The sequence below is a fragment of the Ochotona princeps genome, chromosome 5, assembly GCF_030435755.1.
Source record: "Ochotona princeps isolate mOchPri1 chromosome 5, mOchPri1.hap1, whole genome shotgun sequence".
In the NCBI taxonomy this organism is placed as follows: domain Eukaryota; kingdom Metazoa; phylum Chordata; class Mammalia; order Lagomorpha; family Ochotonidae; genus Ochotona; species Ochotona princeps.
Genome location: NC_080836.1, coordinates 20,717,097 through 20,738,662, shown reverse-complemented (window position 1 = coordinate 20,738,662; position 21,566 = coordinate 20,717,097). Strand labels below are relative to the sequence as shown.

Sequence of the window (21,566 nt, the reverse complement as noted above, 5' to 3'; positions counted from 1 at the left end):
TATAATTATTTAACTTTTGGCTCTAGTATATTAAGGAATCAAGCTTGAGTAATTAAAAGTAGGTGCATAATGGTTTTTACTAGCTTGTGAAAAAGAAAAATTCTCATGACTGAGCTTGTGATGATGGTAAATGATGACTTTTTTTCTGGTAGATTAAATAATGTGATTTCCTAGGAATATGATTTCATACTCCAGAAAAGTCAATAAATTTGTCTTTTGAATGTAATTGTAGTCTAGTTTTTGGTTCTGAAATCTTGACCTTGATAGTTATGGAAATCTAAGTCACAACTCCTTTCTGGCAGTCAGCAGTGTGACAGTTCAAAGTCCCATTTTTTAAATATCTTTTAAAGTGTTATTAGTTTATTTACTCAGATAAGTACCAGTATTTAATATCCTCTGAACTGTTATTTGTTTATTTACTCGGAGAGATAAACACAGTTCCCAGCTGCTGACTCACTCCCTAGATGCCTGCAGTACCTGGTTGATAGAGAACTCCCATATGGGTTTCAGGAACTTAGTTGAGCCATCCTGCTGCTTCATAGGGTCTACCTTAGTGTGAAGTGAGAGTCTGGAGCAGAGGCAGGTGTGGAATCCAGGAACCTTAATATGGGACACAGGTCAAGTGTCTGTTCACAAAGGACTATTTTTTTTTTTATTAATTTATTTGAGAGACAGTTACAGAGACAAGAAGAGACAGACAGAGAGAGATCTTCCATTTGCTATTTTACTCTCTAGATGGCCGCAATGGCTGGTGCTGGGCCAGTCTGAAGCCAGGAACCAGTAGCTTCTTCCTGGACTCCCATGTGCATGCAGGAACCAAAGTACTTGAACCATCTTCCGCTACCCTCCCAGGCACGTTAACAGGGAGCTGGATCAGAAGTCGAGCAGCCAAGACACAAACCAGTGCCCATATAGAATGCTGGTGAAAGCTTAGCTCACTATGCCATGGTGCTGGCCCTGTGCATATATATTTTTAGGAGCCTGGATATTTTCAAGCTATGTTTATATTAATTTTAGTGTAACTTTATTTTTTGGTTTATTCTGTGGTGCCTTGAGGACCAGTTTGGAACTGAAAACAGTTGTGTGAATGTTGTGCTTTCTTTAGCATTTGCTGTCAGGTTTATAGTTGCATTTCCATCATCTGAAGCCAAACAATACCCATATTCTGTAGAAGTGGTTTCATAGTAACTCGAATAGAAACATGCTGACTGACCTGTGTTACCTGCTGGTGAAGAGACATTCTGAACTCATAAACATGTGTACCATTCTAGAAGTTGTACTGAGCCCTGTTTTTGTATAGGGGCAGCATGTCAGTAATAGTATAGCAGTGCTCATGCAAGGAAATATGTGTCTAACTCCAATTTCAGTAACTGGATTAGGTGTTTGATAATGCATCTTATGAGTATTTCAAATAGAACTACATTTTGAATTTTGACATAAACAAGGAGTTTTATGAAATATCATTGGATTGGGCCTGGTGCAGTAGCCTCTTGGCTAAAGTCCTCTCCTTGAAAGTGCCAGGATCCCATATGGGGCACCAGTTCTAATCCTGGCAGCCTTGCTTCCCATCCAGCTTGTGGCCTGGGAAAGCAGCTGAGCACAGCCCAAAGTCTTGGGACCCGGCACCTGTGTGGGAGACCTGGAAGAAGCTCCGGGCTCCTGGCTTCAGATAGATGCAACTCCGGCCATTGCAGCCACTTGAGGAGTGAATCATTGGATGAAAGATCTTCCTTTCTGTCTCTCTCTGTATATCTGACTTTGCGATAAAAATAAATGTCATTAAAAATAATAATAAAATATCAGTGGATACTTTTTAGATTATTATTCTTGAGTTGTTCTCTGGAAAATTTTGGTTGATTTTGAGGTCCAGTATCCTGAACCAAGCTCAGCATTAATGTTTTATATAATTCTAACAAGCTTTCTTCCACATTACTAGCCTTGAAGGCAAATGCAGAAACAGATTAAATACGGAATTAGAGCTGAGTCTACAGCTTTTTCAGTAAATCAAATGTCAGCAATTTTGTCTTAGCAAATTGATATTTTTTATGATTTTGTTACTTTCTTTAAAAATTGATTTTGATTATAATGTTGAAGATTGTAAGCATGAGCATTTATATTAATTTCATACTTGTAAGTATTAAAGCAACATGATAAAGCTAATTTCATTGATTACTGAGAGTACCTTTTTGTTCCACTAAAGAAAACATGCCTGTTGTAGTTTGTGAACCTTCTTATGCCATGTTAAGTTTTACATACTTCTCACCTAGATTATTTAAGACTTGGAATTCCCAGAGTTTTGCTGCAAAGGCATGAATTCATAATTAAGTCATCCTAGAACTGCTTGATTCTTTGTCAACTGATGAGAAAGAGTACCTCATTGACTAAACTCCTTCTGAAGTTTCTAGTCAACTAAGCCGAGTTTTGGACTTCGGAATTTTTATTGCATGTAAAAGTATTTTAGTATTTAAATATACTTTTTAAATTAAAATTCAGTATAGTGACTGTTCTAACTTTATCTTGCCAAGGTGACTTGCATGAATTTTTATACTTTTGTGGCTCTTATTGGTCATTGTCATGCCTAAAAAGTACATTGCAGTGGTGTGGTCATCAGAATATTTGCCCATCCTGGCATACAGGGAAAATAAGTTAGCTTATAAGAATAGCAAAGACAGGAGCAAGCTTTCCGTACCACAGATAGGGAATAGAGTGCTTATGGGGCCAGCACAATGACTCTGATAGCGAATTCCCCACCTGCAGGCACCAGCATCCCATATGGGCACTGGTTCACATCTCAGCTGCTCCGCTTCCCATCCAGCTCCCTGCTTATGGCCTAGGAAAGCAGCAGAGTGTGGCTTAAAGCCTTGGGACCCTGCACCCATGTGGAGGACCCAGAGGAGTATCCTGACATTGGATTGGCTCAACTCTGGCTATTAAGGTCATCTAGGGAGTCAACCAGCAGACAGAAGATCTTTGTCTCCTTGTCTCTATTAATCTGCCTTTCCAATAAAAACAAATAAAGCTTTTCATTTTATTTTTTTAAAAAGATTTATTTATTTTTATTGCAAAGGCGAATATACAGAGAGAAGAGACAGAGAGGAAGATCTTCCGTCCGATGGTTCACTCCCCAAGTGAGCACAATGGCTGGAGCTGAGCTGATCCGAAGCCAGGAGCCAGGAACTCTTCCGGGTCTCCCACATGGGTGCAGGATCCCAAGGATTTGGGCCGTCCTCAACTGCTGTCCCAGGCCACAAGCAGGGAGCTGGATGGAAAGCAGGGCTGCCAGGGTCAGAACCGGCATCCATAGGCGATTTGGTTTGAAATCATTCTGTGGTTCTGGTTTCAGTCTGGCCCACTACCATAGGCATTTGGGGAATGAACTAGTTTATGGAACTCTCTAACTCTCTCTGTCTCTGAGCTTTTGAAACAAAAAAAATCCATATATACATACTTTTTCAAAATAAAAGCGGTAATAGTTGACTGTACTAAGTGTGGAGATGTGAAGTGCCGTATTTGGGTTTTCTTGATCTTCGTGATACCCCTAATAGGGGCATTCTTTTGTTTGGTTTTCTTCAATTTTTCTTTTTTTTTTACGAGTGAGGATTGAAATTTGAAATGTTAGGTTTTTCAAAATATTTATTTTTATTCAAAAGGCAGATTTATAGAAAGAGCAAAGATAGAAGGATCTTCCACCCACTACTCCCTAGTGGCCTCAATGGCTAGAGCTGAGCCAAATCTGAAGTGAGGAGCTTCCTCTAGGTCTTCCACGTGGGTGCAGAGTCTCAAGGAGTTGAGCCAGCCTCTTCCACTTTCCCAGGCCTTAAGCGGGGAGCTGGATCAGAAATGGAGCAGCTGGGATACAAACTGACAGTTTTATGGGATGTGGGCGCTGCAGGTAGAGTCTTAACTTGCTCTGCCGCCACACCAGCCTTATATTAAATATTTTGACTAAGATATTGACTGTGTGGGTCAAACTGTAGTCCCTTTATAATCTTGCTGTTCTGAGATAAATTCAAAGCCCTTCACAATCTAAGTATACTTAGTCTGTAGTCTTTTAGACACTTCCTGCAAGTTATTGAGAATGAGAACTAGCAGCGAATGTAACTTAGGGGCTTGTGTTTGGCCTAAAGACACCACTTGATCCCTGCATTTTGTATCCTAGCACCTGATTTAAGTGCTGGATTAATTGCCATTTTACTTTTCTGCTCATGTGACCCTGGTTGCAGTAATAACAGGCTGAAATGCTTCGGTCTCTTCTACCCACATGAGAGATTTGAACCAATTTTCTTGCTTCTACCTGCTACCCAGCTCCAACTGTGACAGACATTTGGGGAGTGAATCAATTGGTGGAAGAGATTTCTGCTTTTCAAATAATTAATTCAAAAGCTTTTGAAATGTGATTACAGAGTAATAAAAAGCTTTTTATTTGGGCCATAAGTTGATGCTAAAATCAGAAAAGGGGTCCCAGCATGGTGGCATAGTGGCCAAAGTCCTCAACTTGAATGCGCTAGGATCCCATATGGATGCTGGTTCTAGGATCCCATATGGATGCTGGTTCTAATCCCGGCTGCTCCACTTCCCAACCAGCTCCCTGCCTGTGGCCTGGGAAAGCAGTTGAGGATGGCCCAAAGCCTTGGGACCCTGCACCTGCGTGGGCGACCTGGAGAATGTTGCTAGTTCCTGGCTTCGGGTCGACACAGCTCTGGTCGTTGCATTCACTTGGGGAGTGAATTATTGCACAGATCTTCCTCTCTGTCTCTCCCCCTCTCTGTATATCTGACTTAGGAATTTAAAAAAAAAATCTAATCTTAAAAAAAAAAAGGAATGTGGGCGTTTCCTAATCTTGAGTTGTGCTGATGACTTTTTCTCTGCTATAAAGCAGTAGTTGCTTTCCTAAGGAGTCACTTCATTGTTAAAAAGTATGCTATAAAACAACGGAAAGAGAATGAAAGCTAGAGTTTTGTGGTTGCATTTAGTTATTTTCCTGAATAATTTAATGATAAAAAAATTGATATTTTTGTTACTACAAACACAAAACTCAACATTCCTAGGCAGATGTAACAATTAACTGCATCTACTTTTTTTTAAGCTTTTACCTTTGTTTTATCTTACAAGTACTGCACATTAACACAGTCTTATCTTACACATTCTTATCATTCCCACTGTGAGATATGGAGCACAGAGTCACTCAGCAGGGCAGCTCTGCAGTGTGTGCCACTGATGTGCAAAATAGGGCCACACCATGTTCTGTTCCAAGAAATATTCTCACTGCAACTTTATCATCTGTTTTTTTTTTTCTTCTATTTTATTGTGTTGTTGACAATCTTTACATAGTTAATTACAGTTAAAGAAAGAAAAAAGAAAAAAAAAAGGTTCAGGGGGATAGGGAAGTGGGTAATACTATTATGTCCACATTGTTTCCATCATGCATCTGAGGTAAAGGGGGACATTGAGGGAGAAGCCCCACCCGGTTTCCCGCCCACCCCAAGTCCCGGATGTGGGACATGCTCCGAGATATGTGCCCAAGTGGTGTTAATAGTTCTCCAGTTATGAATCGCTGCCAGTTTCTCTCGATTAGGTCGTCCACTGATTGATATGGTCCATCATAAAGTCTCCGTTTGCCCCATAATTTGCTGCCAACATATAGCTGAGATGAATGATTGATCTGCTCTGTCTTCTGTCTTTTCTTGATTAGAGTTCTGAGTCCAGCAGTTCGATTAGGGAGATCTCCAAAGAAACTTTGAGGTATTCCCAGACTAGTTTCTTGTATGTTCTAGCAAGCACAGGGCCCGGCACAGTCCATCACCACGATCAGCTAGTGGTTGCAACTGCTGGGTTGGTTCTGTTTTCAGTCCTGAGTTGCACTGGAACCAATGGGTGTTGCAGTCCAGTCTGGTTCTGCCCAGCACGTACTCGGCCCTCACACAAACCAGTGGGAGCTGCAGCCTAGTCGGGGCGACCCACAATACCCCCCACCAGGCCCGCCCCCTACCCTGGTTTGCCAGTATGTGTAGCAGAAGACCAGTCTGTCCCTCATCCCATTTGGCTCTTGTATGTGTCAATGGGTATTAAAGCTTAGTTCTATCTAACCAACTCAACCATCCAGCCCTCACGGGTGTTGTTGAGTGCCTCTCTATCTAGCCATCCCAGCCCCCGTCCCAGTCTTCATGCCCTCCCACGGGAATAGTGACCCAAGAAGGGGGAACCCACTTTTTCCCTCCCAGGTCTCTCTGTCCCGGTTTATGCACTCTTTAGGTGGTTCTGTGATTTGACTTGACAGAATTAGTCCCCAGTGCCAGCTTCTGCGGCTATGCCCAAACATCCCTCACCCACTCTAATTTATGCTTGCACCAGCAGGAATAATCAGCCCAGCCTGGTTTTTCCCTGATCTAGTCCACATGCAGCGCACAGGTGTTGTAGCCTTGCATAGTCTAGTCTGTCTCTATCCCAGCCCACGCTCTCCATTGGGAGTAGCTGTCCGGCGAGGGAACCAGCCCCTTAATCCCCCCGCCAGTTCTGCCCCTCCCTTCCTTCCTGGTATCATCTGTTTTCTAGCTCTGTTTTTCTTACCTTCAAACTCCCCCATCCCGCACATACTTGATTCCATTATGTGGTATGGAAATTGGAATGGATCATGTGTTGTATGTTGGTATAATGATTAGTTCTAAGCTGGGTTCTTGTTTTATATATCCTGCTTTTTAATGAAAATTGAGATTTTTAGGTCACCTGTATTTTCATTATTGTCATAAACTCTTTAGAATCTCATTGCTCTTTATTCCTTAATTTTTGTAATTACAAAGGAACTATTTGGGAAACACTGTGAGACCCATTCCGTAATATTCTATCGACGTTCAGTCTTATTTTAAAAGCATGTAACAAGCAAAATGTGAATCAGTCCTGGTGGATTCTGTTGGTTAAATAAAGCAAAAATCCTTAAGTATAAATAGTCTCAGCTAAGGTTGGAAATTTGAGAAACAATGAAGTAAGAGGTAACCCAGCAGTATGTTCAATAACACATTCTTTAGTTAGTGGGCCAACTAACCATTCTGCCAAAATCTGATTTAGAAAATAGTATGCATAGAAATATATCCGTGAGAGAAAGACCATTCTAAACTCCGTTTCCTTTTTTTCTGCCTTATATCAGTTTTTGTGTATGAAATGCTTGTAATTATTCTTAGTACTCTGAGAGTGCCTGAAGACTGTTGACTTAATTCTCAGGAAGTTTCCATTTTACATGTTGCTACCCAGAGAGACCAGACATTAAAACCTATGAACTCACACAGCAAAATGGGAGAAATAATGTTATTTATATGTTAATTCTACCAGGCCTTACATTTACTCTATTCCCTCTGGCCATACCAGGTGGAAAAAAGCAAGGACTCCACTATTAAAAATATCACATCAGATAGTTCCAGCTGGGGTTTTGTAATCATTTAAAAGGCAAAAAAATATGAGGTCACTTTTAATATCTTAAGTAGATAACCATCTTAGCATTTACTTTAGATATTAAATCTGAGGTACTTATTTTTGACTTATTGACTAGATTAAACCTGCTAGAAATTTCTAGCTTTTTAGCATTTTCTTTAAAAGAAACATTGGAGTTCAGTGTGTGGATATCTATTTTCACCAAAATTTGTCCTAGGAATATTCAATTTATCAATATACTAATTTAGAAAGTTGACTCACTAATTGGATTTAAGTGCCAATGGAGTCTTTACCACATTGCTTTAATCAGTTGGAAAGATCAATTTTCTCATGGCTGAATGCATATATATATAAAAAATGAGAGAACTGAATAAAATACCAGAGAGGTTTACAGATACAATTCCCTAGAGATTTTAAGAGCAGATTCTTAATTGTGTATCTTAAATGGTTTGAGATCTTTAAATGAAATTTGTCTGCAAGCAGGAAGATGTACTCCCAATCAAGGGCCCCTGTGTCTGGATCCTCATCTTCTGTGCATATTAATTACCTAATATTTAGTAGCTAATACTGGAGGAGTTAAGGCAAAAATATTTTCCTTTTATCTTTTTAAATTTTTTATCAAATGCCTTTTAATTTTTTAAGAAGTGATTAACTGAGAGCAGATTCGGTAGAGTCTTGTGAAGTTCGAGCTTTTAGAGGCAGCCCTGATGGGTTTGTGTTTTGATTGCTATAGAAGTCAACACTAAATGGAAAGCGATAGTGAATACTATCAGGGTTACAGTTACTGGTAACAGTTTTTTAGAAGTGAAAAGTTCTACTTATATAACACATACCCAATGAAGAGATGTTTTGAAAAGAAGATTTATATACAGTACCATTGTTTGTGTATGTATGGATTTTATTTTTCTTTGTGTTAGTCATCGTGGTTAAATGATTTATTGGTAGCTGGTGAGTCATAGCAGTGTTTTTCAGTCTCTAATGCGTCACCTAGCTGCACACAAGTTTGTTTATTTACTTATTTTTTTCCCTTTCTAGATCTTTCACTTAAAAACAGGTATTTTACTGGTTGGTAGGTTAGGATTTCAAGTTGCCACCTAAACTGTTAGATTTAGAAAATACCATAATAGCATTAAGGATAAGTGTCCTTGATTTAGAAAACTTTTATTTGTGGTCATGGCACTCTTGAGGGTTTGAGAATATGAAGATGTATATATGATACATGTGTTGTCAAAGAAGCTCTATTTGAGGAGAGAAAAAAAGATTAAAAACTGCTTGCTGGAGTTACAGGCACGGTTGTAGGAATATTTACAGTATATAGTGGAGGCAAGTTTGTCACAAACGGTAAAGGAGAATGGCAGCTCATGAACTTCTAAAAATAAGAATGTATTATTTGTTTTTCTAAGATTTATTTTTATTTGAAAAGCAGAGTTTCACAGAGAGGAGATAGATTTTCTACCCACTGGATCACTCCCCCAAATGTCTGATCTGCTGCTTTCCCAGGCCATAAAGTAGGACAGTGGATTAGAAGCAGAGTAGTGGGGACACAAACGGATGGTCGTATGAAATGCCAGCACCACATGGGAGGCCCAGCCTGTGATGCTTTGGCTCCAACCCTGATAATGCATTACTTAAAAGTGAGTTGATGGGCCCAGCACAGTGGCCTAGAAGCTAAAATCCTCAATTTGAATGTGCTGGGATCCCATATGGGTGCCAATTCTAATCTTGGCTGCTCCACTTACCATCCAGCTCCCTGCTTGTGGCCTGGGAAAGCAGTAGAGGATGGCCCAAAGCCTTAGTACCTTGTATCCATGTGGGAGACCTGGAAGAAGTTCCTGGTTCCTGGCTTTGGATCGGCGCAGCACCAGCCATTGCAGTGAATCATTGGACGGAAGATCTTCCTCTCTGTCTCTCCTCCTCTCTGTATATCTGACTTTGCGATAAAAATAAAAAAATAAATTAAAAAAAAAAGTGAATTGATGAGGTCAGTGTGGTGGCACAGCTGGCTATTCCTCCACTGCTTTACTTCCGATCCAGCTCCAGCTTTAGATCACCTCAGTTTTGGCCATAGTGGCCATCTGGGGATGGGGAGTAAACATGCAAATAGAAGACCTTCTCCATCTCCCTTCCTCTCTCTGTAAAATCTGCCTTTCAAATAAAAACATAATACATCTTTAGAAAAAAAAGGTGAGCTGATGATACATTCTGAAATATTTAAATTTGGTGCTGATTTCTGAGTATCTAATAAGTAGGACAGTTTTTAAAAAAGATTTATTTATTTTTATTGGAAAATCTGATATACAGAGAAGAAGAGACAGAGATAAGGATTTTCAGTCCTCTGCTTCACTCCCCAAGGTGCCCCAACGGCCAGAGCTGAGCCAATCTGAAGCCAGGAGCCCAGAGCTTCTTCCAGGTCTCCCACACAGGTGCCGGTTCCCCAGGCTTTGGGCCGTCCTCAACTGCTTTCCCAGGCCACAAGCAGGGAGCTGGATGGGAAGCGGGGCTGCCAGGACATGAACTGGCACCCGTATGGGATCTCTGTGTATGCAAGGTGAGGACTTTAACCACTAAGCTACCACACTTGGCCATTGGGCAATAATCTTAATAGTGTTGTGCTGGTAGGCTTAATATTTTGAGTCTCAGTTTTCTCATCTGTAAAAGGTTGTTAAAACCCACCTTTAGACTTTTGTGAATCATAAATGGTCTGTGTAAAGCATCCCACACAGCAACTGTAGCATAAAAGGAAACTATTAAATGATAATGTAACAGCACTATGGGGATTTATATGTATTAAGATCGCTTTTAGCACAAACAATGCTGTTTTCCATTGCTCACTCAGAAGGGGCAGTCTGGATTGGAGTTCTTTGCTGTTCTCCAAGAAGACTGCCCAGGTCAGCCGTTTATGGTGGGACCCAGCAGCAAGAGATATATGAACTGCTTTTCCCCCTAGCTTTTGTCTACCATTTTTATACAAGGTGGTAATCTTTTTGATGAAAGTTGTATGCTGTCAGAGATGTTTTCGCTTGAATCCTCCACTAGGAAACTCCAAATTGCCTACTTTAAAAACAGCCTTTTCTCAGTGTTTGTCATTCTTGTTCTCTATCCCAGTCTCTACCAGTGGCTTTCAAACTGTGATTTGCTTTAAGGGGAAGAAAATAATGAACCAGGGCCAGCACTGTGGTGTAGTGAGTAAATCTACTAACTGTAGTCCTGGTATCCCATATGGACGCCACTTAGAGTCCTGGCTGCTCCATTTTCAATCCCCTTCCCTGCTAAAACAGCAGAAGGTGGCCCAAGTACTTCTTCCCCTGCATATCCATATGGGAAACCTGGATGTGGTTCTTGGTTCCTGGCTTCTGTCTGTTTCTATTTCTCCCTCTTTCTCTCTAACTCTGCCTTTCAAATAAATAAGTTTTTGGAAAATCAAAACAAAACTCATTTTTTTTCTGACTGCTCATGTACTCTTCTCAGTCTTTGTCGCTTCTCTCTAATCCAGAGTTATATTATGATCTTCAGTATTTCTGAAGGATAGTTAAGCAAGCTGCAAAAATAGATAAACCTGCCCAGAAGAAAGCAAATTTATGACAGGTTACTGCAGATGTATTTCAAAGCCTTTATGGCCACACTATAGCTTTGAACTTTGTATAAAGTTAATTATAACTTTATCACTTTCTTAAGATTGTGGATTCAAAAAAATGTGTAGCAGATCATCTCAGAACTCAGCATGGGGCTGACGCAATGGCTCAACTTGTTGATCCTCCACTTCCAAGTGCCTGCATCCCATTTGGGCACCAGTTCATGTCCTGGGTGCTCTACCTCCCATTCAACTGCCTTCTTAAGACCTAGGGAACCAGTGGAGGATGGGACCCCACACCTGCTTCTGGCTCCTGGATTCTGATGGGTTCAGCTCTGGTCGTTGTGGCCACTTGGGGAGTGAACCAGCAGACAGAAGATCTGTCTGTCTCTCCTCTCTATAAATCTGTCTTTTCAATGAAAATGAATAAACCTTACAAAAATAACCAAAAAACTAAGTTGCATGACAGTTACCCAAACTAGTCTACAAATTCAATGTAATCCGTTCACAGTGCCAAAGACATTTTTACAGAGATTTTTATATATTTATTTGTTTTTCTTGGAAAAGCAGATTTACAGAGAAGGAGATAAAGCTGAGCCAATCCAGTGCCAGGGGCCAGGAGTTTCTTCCAGGCCTCTGACACAGCTTTTGGCCATCCTTGACTGCATTCCCAAGCAAGGAGCTGGATGGGAAATGGAACAGCAGAATACGAACCAATTCCCATATGGGATCCTATCGCATGCAAGGCAAGGATTGAGCCATTGGGCTATTACACCAGGCCCAGCAGAAATTTTTTTTTTTAAAGATTTATTCATTTTATTACAGCCAGATATACACAGAGGAGGAGAGACAGAGAGGAAGATCTTCCATCCGATGTTTCACTCCCCAAGTGAGCCGCAACGGGCCGATGCGCGCGGATCCAAAGCCGGGAACCTGGAACCTCTTCCGGGTCTCCCACGCGGGTGCAGTGTCCCAATGCATTGGGCCGTCCTCAACTGCTTTCCCAGGCCACAAGCAGGGAGCTGGGTGGGAAGTGGAGCTGCCGGGATTAGAACCGGCGCCCATATGGGATCCCGGGGCTTTCAAGGCGAGGACTTTAGCCGCTAGGCCACGCCGCCGGGCCCCCAGCAGAAATTTTTAAATACTGTTAAAAAATTCATACTTAATTCTTAAAGGACCTCATACAGCCACATGATCTTTACTTTTTAAAATTTATTTTATTTTGTTTAAGATTTGTTTGGAAGACAAACATAAAGAGAGATAAGGAAAGAGAGCTGTCTTTGACCTGTTGGTTCACTCCCCATATGGCTTTAAGCTTTGGAGCTAGGCCAGTCTGAAGCCAGGAACCAGGAGCTTTTTTCAGGTCTCCCATGTGGGTGCAGGGGTCCAAGAAATTGGGTCATCTTGCACTGCTTTCCCAGGCCATTAAGCATTGATACCAAGTGGAGCAGGACTCAAAGCAGCACTCATGAAATGCTGGCACCACACGGGTAGAGATTTAACTTACTAAACATGGTGCCAGATCCCCTCCTCCCTCAAGCGATCTTTAAAAGAACAAAGTTGGAGGACTCCTACTTCTTGACTTTAAAATTTACTAAAGATTGACAGCAGCATCCCTAATCTGAAAATCCAAAATCTAAGACTTTTTGAATCAATGTGATTTCACTGTTGGAAAGGTCTGTACATGCCCTAAAGAACAGGTGTGCATCATGCTGTTGGAACTACAGATAGTGGAAGTGACCCTGAAGTGAGGTGTGAGGCCACAAGTAGTTAAGTGTATTTCACTAAATTCTTTCCTTTGAGATTACCGGGTACTGCTTAGTTTTCAAAGTTACATAGTTTGTAACTGTGAATTTGTCATGCTTCATGTAATTTTTTGGTAAGAAGCTTTAGGAGGGAGTGAAGTAGTATATGGCCTAATTGTTAAGATATTTGACTGTCTGTTATGAGAATACCTGGATTCAGTTCCCAGCTCTGGCTCCTGACTCAAGAAGTGAGACCCTAGGGTGCAAGTGGTGATGACTGAACTAACTGGGTCCATGCCACTCATGTGGGAGATTTGGTTTAAGTTCCCACATTCTCAACTTTAACCATGGCTGTTATGAATATTTGAGGAGTGGGCAAGCACATGGAGTTCTGTCTCTGTAACTCTGTTGTTCAGATAGTAAATTAAAATTAAAGCCAAAAAACGCTTGATAGTTACCTCTATTTTTATAGACTACTTTTCATAAAGATTTATGCTTATTTTCTTTTATAAAGACAGCTTTAGTTACAACTAAACTATATAAATTGATGGTTGACAGTTCCTAATGGATTACATGAAATCTGCTCTTCCTGTTAGCTAGAGCACTTTAATATTAAGATCATAGTAATGTATCTTATTTGATGAGTGATTAATTACACAGAGAGTCAAAAGGGTAGTTAGAAAATGAAAGAGGTATAAAATGCAATACAGTGATAGTATGTGAGGGGGGAGATAGTAATAATAAAAATAGCTGACTTAGCTCTTGAGAAGATGTGTTTAATTTACTTGATCCATTTCCCCTGCAATAAAATAGTTATTCTTTCCACCATGGTTACTCCCATCCCCCTCCCCACTCTATCTGCTATAAAAATCCAAGGCTTTTAGTTGTTGTTAGATACAAGCCTTTAAAAAAAAAATAGAGACATAGTAGTAAGTTTTAAAATGTAAACCTAAAACCTTAATAGGGTCATTTATGGTAGCAGTCAAAACTGTAATATATATACTACGTAGTGTACCGTCTTTATGGATGATGTCAGTTAAAGTATCAATTATACTGTATGTCTGCAGTCCCGGGAATTTTGTTTTCTTCCATAGGCAACAGCATACTGAGCATTCTTATTCCTCTTGACTTGTAATGTTGTACACATATGAACCCCTCTTAAGCCTTTTACTAATTCTAACTAGCAAATTTTATCTGACCCTTTTTCACAAACCTTTGAATTTGCTATTATAAAAAATAGGAGCAAGTTTGGATATAGAGATATTTGAGATAAAGTATCCAAAGTTTAAAAGATTAGAATGATTTTAATGGTACCTTAATAGGCTTATTTGTTTATTTTCATTTACTTGAAAGAATTGACAGGGAGATCTGTCTTCAGTACCTTCCCCAAATGCCTACACAGCCATGATTTTGCCAGGCAAAAGCTGGGACCCTGGCCCAACCCTTCAGGGACCGTTCAGGTCTCAGAAGAGTCTTATCTTAGTTCTTCAACTGCTTCTTGTACAATAATAGATTCTGAGTTTCTTTAGTGCACAAGATTATTAACTAGTTTATAGGTGATAGTTTTAATTCATACAAAAGTCTGGTTAATACAAGAGATATGGATTGCTGTTTTTAAGTGATAGTTTATAACAAGTGATACAGAATTCTAGGCAGTGTAACAAAATGAAAAATGTTCTTACTTCACCACTGTTCAGCTCTTAGCCTTGTTTTGATCTTTTGAAACTTGGAGCAAATGTTCGTTCATTGAATTGGATTGTGGTATTCTTGTGTAAAATAAGTTCAGTTTCTGGAGTACCTAGCAATACCACAATTAGTAAAAATCCCAGTTCCTCATCAGAATGAATTAAATTTTCCCACAAAAACTCCTTTTCACTGAATATTGTGACATTCTATCAGTACAACACTGGACACAAAACTGGTGAGTTGTATATCAGAATCACCATTTTGGCTTATAACTTTTCTCCTTTGGTTATGTGCTAGAGATAAATAATTGTGTTTAATAAGCTACTTCGTGGGGTTTGGGTATTCAGATTTTTAAGTTTGTTATAGAGTAAGCTGCCCTAGAGATCCATTTGTTTTATGCTTATCATATATTAACATTATTATGGGCATTCTTTTAAGTGGGAATTTATAGTCCAGTAGGCTATTAATAAATTGATGACAAAATATTGTCAGAATCTATAGGTGATGCAAATGTAATTGCAAAACAGCACCCTAATGTCCTGTTACTACCCTGAGATCTTTTTAGTTGACCTTCTTTGTTTAATTCCATTTCATATCAGTAATTGCGTTTATTGAAACCATTGCTTCTCATTATAGGAAATGCTGATCTTAGTGAATCTCAACTCTAAGGAGAGAAATGCTCTTTAATAAATAATTGGAAGAGGTTTTTTTAGGGGATTTTTGTTGTTTGTTCGTTTTATTTTGATTTGTTTTTGTTTTGTTTTTTTTTACGACTTTTCACAATCCAGTGCTGCTCCTGTTAACTTGTACATTCAGAGTATTTTATAAATGGAAACCAGATTATGTCATCTAAAAACACAATCTCTTCAAGGAGTCTCACAAAGTATGATACATAATAGCTCATTGTGAGTAGTTAAATAGACTGTTTTGTCTCCATTGGTTTACTGTGTTAAGGAAGAGCATAGTATATTCAGCTTTTTTGCTGAAATGCTAAATAAATTCTGACATCAGATAAGATGATTAAAATTGTAAACTCCTTTTGACAGCATTAACAAAGAAAGCATCGTTGATGTAGAAGGCGTTGTGAGAAAAGTGAATCAGAAAATTGGAAGCTGTACACAACAGGATGTTGAGTTACATGTTCAGAAGGTAATTCTCATCAAAATACAAAAATGTGTAGAAATGGATTTGAATAGTTGTTAGAACTTTTCATGTCAAATCTATGTGTTGGTAATAATTACAGTTGATGTGTAAGTTGATTGCTGAATTAGTTGGCTTTTGTCAGATCTTCCCAATATTTGGTAACCTAAAACAGCAAACACTTATTTACTTACACTTCTGTGAATTGGGGTTTGGATGAGCCCATCCTGAACGGTTTGGCTGCTCCCTGTGGCATTGACTGTGTGGTACCAGCAGGGCTCCCAGAAGAACGGTGGCAGCACTACTGCACACTTTTTAAGCATCAGCTTATTTTATGTGTATTGAATATTCCATTGGTCAGAGAAACGTGCAAAAAACAGACTTATGGGATAGAAAAATATGTTCCAACTCTGGAAGGGAGGACAAGCAATATCATGGCGAAGGAATGTCATTACAAAGGAACAAAAGCAGGAGGAATTATTGCAGCTCTTTTTACACAGCCCACCACAGTCATTTTGGGAAAAGTTTAGACCACTTCTAAAAAGCTTTATTTACTATCATGAACCTATTTTGGAAAATTTCTTCTGAAGGTGTACTTTTGAGGATTCAGTAACCTGATTCATAGTCATTATATTTAATTGTAGTTATTTTATGGAATAGAAAAATCTTTATATTTCAACAGTAATTTCTGTCCTCATTTTAATTGAAGCTGTGAAATAGTTTCCGGGCAGGTTCTTCATGACAAAATTAGGCCTGAAGTTGAGTTCCATCATCCCAGTTTACTTACCACGGTCATATGACCCCAGGTTTTGCAAGTATTTGTTGGTCTAGCAGCAGAGCTAGACAAAAAAAAAAAATCATCATTATCCTTATTTTATAGCTTAGGAATTTTTTTTTCTTTTAGCAAACAGTTTCAGTTAAAGATGCATGCTAATGCTGCCTCATGTTTTAAGTCAGTGGTAGATTTTTTTTTAGCCAAAAGATACCAGTTTTGTTATGCTTCCAGCTATTTTTAGCAGTGTCTCACTTTCAGATTTATGTGATCAGTTTGGCTGAGCCCCGCCTGCCCCTGCAGCTGGATGATGCCATTCGACCCGAAGTGGAAGGAGAAGAGGTAAAAACTACCTTTAAACAATACTGTGCTGATTTATCTGTAAAACCCTGAAAGTCTGACGCCCTGTTTGATACTTGTAGACTGCTTTGAACTCTGTTTTTATTTGTATTTGCTCTTAAGTCAGTGAGCCTCAAATTTCTTGGTCTCAGAATTCTTTTTATAATTTAGGACTCTACAAACTTTTGTTTTTGTTGTTGTCTATCACAATTTATAGTTTTAGAAATTGAAATAGATTTTTAAAGATTCATATAAATATATTGTATGTGTTATATAAATAAGTAAAATTTTAATTACATTTTAGCAATGACATTGTATTATGTATGTGTCTACTAATTTTCAGAGTATTTCACATACCTTTGTATTTATTCTGTTGTGATGATAAACACATCATGTAACCTTTGGAAAACTCACTACTTTACTAAAGTGAGTGCAAAAGCGTTTTTATGGGAGAAAAAAATAGGTTTAACTTCATGGACTCCCCGTTATGTCAGCCTTTATCTGTTCCTCCAATTTAAGATTAGCAGAGTAAATCCAGGAATCAGTGAAGGAAAGGCAATTACTTCTTCTGTTGTACTAATGACGAGATAATTTTTTTGGAGGTACAGAGAGAAAGAAAACTTTAACATCTTTCTGTTCATTCTCATTTATCTGCTTACCATTTCTCTCTTTCCGCACTAACTTTTCTCTAGCCCCACTTGTTTTTGTCATTATTTTGAATCTCATTTTCACATGAATAATTATCATACCCATATCCATCCTCACTTAAAAGTAAATAAGATTTCTAGAAGTTTTTTCTGTATTCTTAAAAAACTTAATAAACCTGTTTTTTTTGTTTGTTTTTGTCTCTTCTTTTTTTCCATAGGAGGGAAGAGCTACAGTTAACCAAGATACAAGATTAGACAACAGAGTCATTGATCTTAGGGTATGGCTCATTTGTTAAATGATATGATTATGCCAACATTGAGATGGACAGGAATATCGCACCTTTCAAGCATATGAAACTATTTGTATTTGCGTATATGTAAGGATGATATATAAGAAACCATTTGCCTATCTAATTGTTCTCATTGACCCTTCTAAAAAGAACTGTAGACAAAGCCAGCAAATAAATCTGTTTACCAAGACTGGTGTCCCCTATCAGAGGACCAGTTCAAGTCCAGGTCCTGGCCCTCACACTTTGATCCAGTTTCCTGTCAGTGTACCTAAGATGGCAGCAAATGTTGGCCCAAGTGCTTAGGCCACTGCCACCCTAATGGGAAATCCAGGTGGAATTAATGCATCCTGGCTTAGGCTTGGCCTGGCCTTACAGTTTTGCAGCCATTTGGGAAGTCACTCAGCAGATGAAAGATCTTTGTTTTTTTTATTTCTTACAAGGCAGAGGAATAATCAAATACTGTTGTTCTATTGTATATTGATTCGATTTATTTCATAAGTCACAGATGAGCATAAAGCCAATAAGTGGGCTTGCTCCCAGGTAATACCTGTTTGGGTTAAGTTAGGTTGCAAGGTAAAACATTACAATTGAAACCACTGTGAAACTGTGAAAGAATCATGTTCACACTTTAAAAAGACCAACTGGAAATGAATAATTAATGCCTTAATCCTTTGAATTTGAACTATGTATAGAATTTATAAAGAAGTAATTGATCCTGCTGACTTTTACTGTAACCTTATGAGTTTTCCGTTTCTGTTACTCTTTCTGGTTTGGTTGCAAGCGAAAGAGTTCAGTGGTTTCATTGTCATAATAAAATGATTATCTTTCTTGATGTTTTGACCACATCTTCCTCTTGAAATAAATATTCAAGCTAAAGCTCAAACTCTTTGTCACCTTCCAAGTTCTGTCAAATTCTTCTAGAGTCACATGAGCCTGCCCTTATTTTTCACTCATGTGTGATTACTACGTATTGGCTTTTTGTCAGTTCTTACTGTCTTCATTCTAATTTGCATAGAAAAAGTGAGTAGGAATCAAAAGTCCTCTAGATTCAACCTAGAAACCTTAGGGTTTTTTGTGTATTTCGGCCACAGGAGTTAGGGAGGTATTATACAGTATGTGCCCATGCTGTGTATTCAAAAGAGTTGTTACTGGTTTGTGCTATGGCCCTGGGTTTTTGGTGTTTTGTTAATTTAAATTTATTGCCACCACTGAAAAAATATAAGAATTCACAGTAAAATCTGGATACCTTTTTAGGAAGTTGGAAAAGAGTGGACCAATGCTTTGATATAGGTGCTAGAACTGCTGCTGCCTATTGTGCTGGCATCCCATCTGAGTGCCAATATGAGTCTTGTCTGCTCCACTTCTAGTCCAGCTCCTTGCTAATGTACCTGGGAAAAAAGTAGAGGGTGGCCCAACTCTTTAGGCTCCTACACCCATATGAGAGACCTGGAGGAAGCCCAGACCTTATGACTTTGGCCTCGCCCAGCCCCAGCTGTTAGAGGCATTTGGGCAGTGAACCAGCAAATGGAAGACCTTTTGTAAATCTTAAAAAAAAAAAAAAAAGGTTGGAACAAGAGCAAATTTCTTTTGAAGGTATATTTTTTTTATTGGAAAGGCAGGATGTACAGAAAGGAGAAGAAACAAAAATCTTGCATCCACTGGTTCACCCGCCAAATGACTGCAACAGCCAGAGTTAAGCTGATCTAAGCTTCTTCCTGGTCTCCCATGTAGGTGCAGGGTCCCAAGACTTTGGGCCATCTTCTGCTGCTCTCCCAGTCCACAAACAGGGAGTTAGATGGGAAGTTGGAGCAGCCAGGCCACAAACTGGCACCCATATGGGATTCTGGCAGCATTGTGCCAGAGGAGGATTAGCCAAATGAGCCATCATACTGGGCCCAGGAGCAGCCTCTTTTTTTCATATAATAAGTTACTTTCTCCGTCAACTTTTTCTTTTTTTTAAAAAAGATTTATTTATTTATTATTGCAAAGTCAGATATACAGAGAGAAGGAGAGATAGAGAGGAAGATCTTCTGTCCGATGATTCACTCCCCAAGTGACCACAACGGCCGGTGCTGTGCCGATCCAAAGCCAGGAGCCAAGAATCTCCTCCAGGTCTCCCACGCGGGTGCAGGGTCCCAAAGCTTTGTGCCGTCCTCAACTGCTTTCCCAGGCCGCAAGCAGGGAGCTGGTTGGGAAGCAGAGCTGCCAGGAGTAAAACTGGCCACCCACATGGGATCCCGGCATGTTCAAGGCGAGGACTTTAGCAGCTAGGCCACTGCGCCAGGCCCTTTCCATCAACTTTTTAAAAGGTGTCCTGATTGAAAAATACTGTCTTCTGGTTTCCAAGATTTTTAAAATGCTAAAGAAATTTTCATTGCTGGCAAAAATCTAGAAATGTTTTTGTTTAAGCTCTTTTTTTTGTGCACAGCAAATTTTAGGTGCTTTATTTATTTAATAAATAAGTAAATGCATTTATTTCTTTGAAAGAGAGAGACAGAAATAAATCTTAAAGCTACTATTTCACTACTCCAAATGTCCCCACAACATGGAGTTGGTGCAGTCACAGCACATATTACATACTGTTTAATGAGTTTAGAATAGCTGTACAACATTCAGTACAGCCTCTGCTAACTAGTTGTGAAAAAATCTATTTCCCATTTTTTCCTGAAACTGCCCATTAATAACATAAAGCCCTGAAAAAAAATTAGATAATTTATAATTAACTGCTTGTGTTCCCATTGCCTAGTTCATGTTTTAAGAAAATGAATTTTTCAGAGTTGAAAATCAGATTACAGTTCTAAAGAATTTTGATATTCTTAGAGTAAGACATTACCTTAACAGTATAGTTTTTTTTTAGGATCTGTTTATTTGTTGTTGTTGGTGGTGGTTTTTTTGTTGTTGTTTTGTTTTTTGTTTTTTGTGGGTTTTTTGGAAAACCAGAGTTACAGAGAAAAGGAGAGAAAGACAGGGAAAGGATTTTCCATCCCCCGGTTCTCTTCGCAAATGGCTGCAATAGCTGGAGCTGGTCTGAAGCTAGAAGCCAAGAACTTCTAGGTCCCTGCTAATGCACCTGAGGAAGTAATAGAGGATAGCCCAATTCTTTGGATCCCTGTCTCTTTGTAGGAGACCCAGATAGAATTCCTGGCTCCTGATTTTGGGCATTGTCATTGCTGCCATTTAGGGAATGAGCCAGTGGATGGAAGATCTCTTGTTTTTTTCTCTGTAACTGTGCCTTTAAAATAAATAAATAAACCTTAAAAAAGTGTAATGAGGAAAAAGTACTCTTTCTTATACATATCATAGATGTTTTTCTGAAAAATATGCATTAGTGGGCCCGATGGCATGGCCTAGCGGCCAAAGTCTTCGCCTTGAATGCGCCGGGATCCCATATGGGTGCTGGTTCTAATCTCGGCAGCTCCACTTCCCATCCAGCTCCCTGCTTGTGGCCTGAGAAAGCTGTCGAGGATGGCCCAAGTCTTTGGGACCCTGCATCCACGTGGGAGACCCAGAAGAGGTTCCTGGTTCCCGGCTTCGGATTAGCACAGCACTGGCCGTTGTGGTCACTTGGGGAGTGAATCATCGGATGGAAGATCTTCCTCTCTATCTCTCCTTCTCTCTGTATATCTGACTTGGTAATAAAAATAAATAAATCTTCAAAAAATATATATATTCATTAGCATATTTGTTTATGCAATCAGAAAATTGAGAATAGGAGCAGAGAACTATACAGAGTTCAATGACCATTTTGTTGACATGAAACACACTTCTGGTAGAGTGTAAGTAATAGTGAAACAGTGGGCCCGGCATGATGGCCTAGCAGCTGAAGTCCTCGCCTTGAACACACCAGGATTCCATATGGGTGCTGGTTCTAATCGCAGCAGCCACACTTCCCATCCAGCTTCCTGCTTGTGGCCTGGGAAAGCAGTTGAGGTGCCCCAAAGCCTTGGCACCCAC

At 39.4% G+C, this 21,566-nt stretch overlaps 1 protein-coding gene across 1 annotated transcript in view; it reads left to right on the top strand.

The window, feature by feature from the left end:
* Positions 1 to 21,566, top strand: part of DARS1 (aspartyl-tRNA synthetase 1) — a 64,586-nt gene that overhangs the window by 24,436 nt on the left and 18,584 nt on the right. The window contains exons 5-7 of the mRNA XM_004589366.4: positions 15,471 to 15,573; positions 16,598 to 16,678; positions 17,541 to 17,600. Coding sequence (XP_004589423.2) covers positions 15,471 to 15,573; positions 16,598 to 16,678; positions 17,541 to 17,600 — 244 coding nt within the window. The remainder of the gene's footprint in view (positions 1 to 15,470; positions 15,574 to 16,597; positions 16,679 to 17,540; positions 17,601 to 21,566) is intronic.